Genomic DNA, 2,210 nt, shown 5'->3' with positions numbered 1-2,210 from the left:
CAGCAGCCGCTGCTGCGGGGGTGCGCGGCAGCTCGGGGCGCTTTCGGCGCGTCGGGGCGCCGCGGCAGCAAGCCTGCGCGCTTTTAGGGTTTAGGGTTTAGGGTTTAGGGTTTAGGGTTTAGGGTTTAGGGTTTGGAGACGAAGCCCGTTGCTGCAGCAGCAGCAAATAAAAAGCCGAGACTGCTGCAGCAGCTGGAGGCTGAACTGAAGCGCCCAAATTTTATTTTATTTCTTTTATTTGAATTTCATTTAATTCACTTCAAAGTCAGTTTAAAATGGCAAACTTTAGTGAAATTAAAAGCTAATTAAATTTAATTAAATGGCAAACTTTAATGAAATAAAAAGTTATTTAAATTTAATTAAAATGGCAAAATTTTATAAAATGAAAAGCCGCGAAATTGGGGTAAAGATGGCACTGGGGCGTGCAGCTGCAACTTTGCTGCTGCTGCTGCTGCTGCTGCTGCTGCTGCTGCTGCTGCTGCTGCTGAGGCTTTCAGTGAATTCAAAGCCATTGAAGCAAGTTTAAGGCAATTTAAGGCAATTAAAGTAATTAAAAGTAATTAAAAATAATTAAAATGTTAAATTAAATGATTTTGAATTAAATTAAATTCAAATTGAAGGGAAATAAACGCAAAAGAAGACGCAAAACGAAGGAGCTGCAGCAGCCCCAGGGTCACTTCGCATTTCCTGGGTGCAACTTTTGGTGAAGATTTGAATTAAAAGAAGAAAATAAACAAAAAATGAAATATCGAGGTCATATTCTGTAAGATAAGGCCTGAAAATTAGGGTTTAGGGTTTAGGGTTTAGGGTTTAGGGTTTAGGGTTTAGGGTTTGGGGTTCGGGGGCGTAGGCGGAGGCTGGGCCGATTGGGCGTGAGCGGCGGCGCCTGGGCGCTGGGGAGGCGCGAAAAGAGCGAAATGGTTTATTTGAATGAAATTTGAAATAAATTTTGAATTTAAATTCGAATTTTAAAATAAAAAATGAAATTAAAAATGAAATTAAAAATGAAATTAAAAGAAGTTTCGGGTTTCGAAGGAGCGCAGCCGTTCGAATCGGTTTCAGGTGACCGCCGGCTCGGTTGCGCGGCCGCTGCAGCGCTGCCGCGGAACTTCTGGGGGTTATTTGTTTGAAATTGGGAATTTATTTGTTGAAATTAATTAAATTGAACAAAAGAAGTTCATTTGAAGGATTAATATTTGATTTGGAGTTTAATTTGGGCTTCAACGAGCAGCCCGGAGTGCGCAGCAGTCTAGGCGGCGGCGCACCCTCTTGGCAGCAGCGGCTGCAGCGTTTGTGCTGCTGCTGCAGCAGCAGCAGCAGAGTCACTGAGCCACAAATAATTATTCTTTTATTTTAAATTAACTCCGACTTGTTTCTTTTTAGTCATTTGCTGCTTTTCCTTTTTAGAAGCCACCAGGTGAGGCCCGCGCGGCGGCTCGAGCGAGCGGCTGTTGCGTCGTAGGCTTGGGGGTTTGCGGTGTACGTACACCTCAGGTTCTGCATTTGAGTTAAACCTGCTGCATTTATTTGCATTTCATTTATTAATTCGCCCCCGCCAGCTGCAGTCTCTCTCTGCAGCGCCCAGTCCTCTTTCCCTTACTCCCCGAGCACTCGTGCTGCTGCTGCTGCTGCTGCTCCCGCTGCTCCCGCTGCTGCTGCTGCTGCTGCTGCTGCTGCTGCTGCTGCAGCAGGAAGATGTCTGCGCAGGAGGTGTTTGAGAGTTTCACGCACGGCGCAGCAGCAATGGACGGGCGGACTTTCGTGAAGCTCTGCAGAGACGGGAAGCTGCTGGGGAAGCAGTTCAGCGCCACAGACGCTGATTTAGTGTTTGCGAAGGCGAAGCAAAAAGGCAGCAAAACCCTCGGGCTGGCGGAGTTCGAGCAGGCGCTGCAGCAGATCGCAGACAAGAAGCAAACCTCGCTGCAGCAGCTGCTGCAGCAGCTTGCTGCAGCAGGGGGCCCCGTCTACACTGGCACTAAGGCCCTGGCTAATAAGTTCTATGACGACAAGAGTCTGTACACCGGAGTCCACGCCCACGGGGGCCCCTCCACCAAAGACGACAAAGTCAACGACCTCTCCAACCTCCTCGACCGCAGCCCCGCAGACGTCAGGGGCACCAAGCTCTAGCTGCTGCTGCTGCTGCTGCTGCTGCTGCTGCTGCTGCTGCGGCTGCGGCTGCGGGGGTGGCTGCGGTGGGTGGGGGGGGGTGG

The 2,210-nt window shown here is 49.3% G+C and overlaps 1 protein-coding gene across 1 annotated transcript; it reads left to right on the top strand.

Moving 5' to 3' along the window:
* Positions 1–1,695: 1,695 nt before the first annotated feature.
* Positions 1,696–2,127, top strand: ENH_00084030 (p25-alpha domain-containing protein, putative; the record flags this gene model as incomplete). Its single annotated transcript, XM_013583485.1, has 1 exon — positions 1,696–2,127. The coding sequence occupies one exon, from the start codon at positions 1,696–1,698 to the stop codon at positions 2,125–2,127; it is 432 nt and encodes a 143-aa protein (XP_013438939.1).
* Between the last annotated feature and the right edge of the window lie 83 nt (positions 2,128–2,210).

The sequence above is a fragment of the Eimeria necatrix genome, genomic scaffold, assembly GCF_000499385.1.
Source record: "Eimeria necatrix Houghton genomic scaffold, Enh_scaff953, whole genome shotgun sequence".
Taxonomy (NCBI): domain Eukaryota; phylum Apicomplexa; class Conoidasida; order Eucoccidiorida; family Eimeriidae; genus Eimeria; species Eimeria necatrix.
Note: the sequence above shows the minus strand (reverse complement) of the source record. Positions and strands in the feature narration are given on the sequence as shown.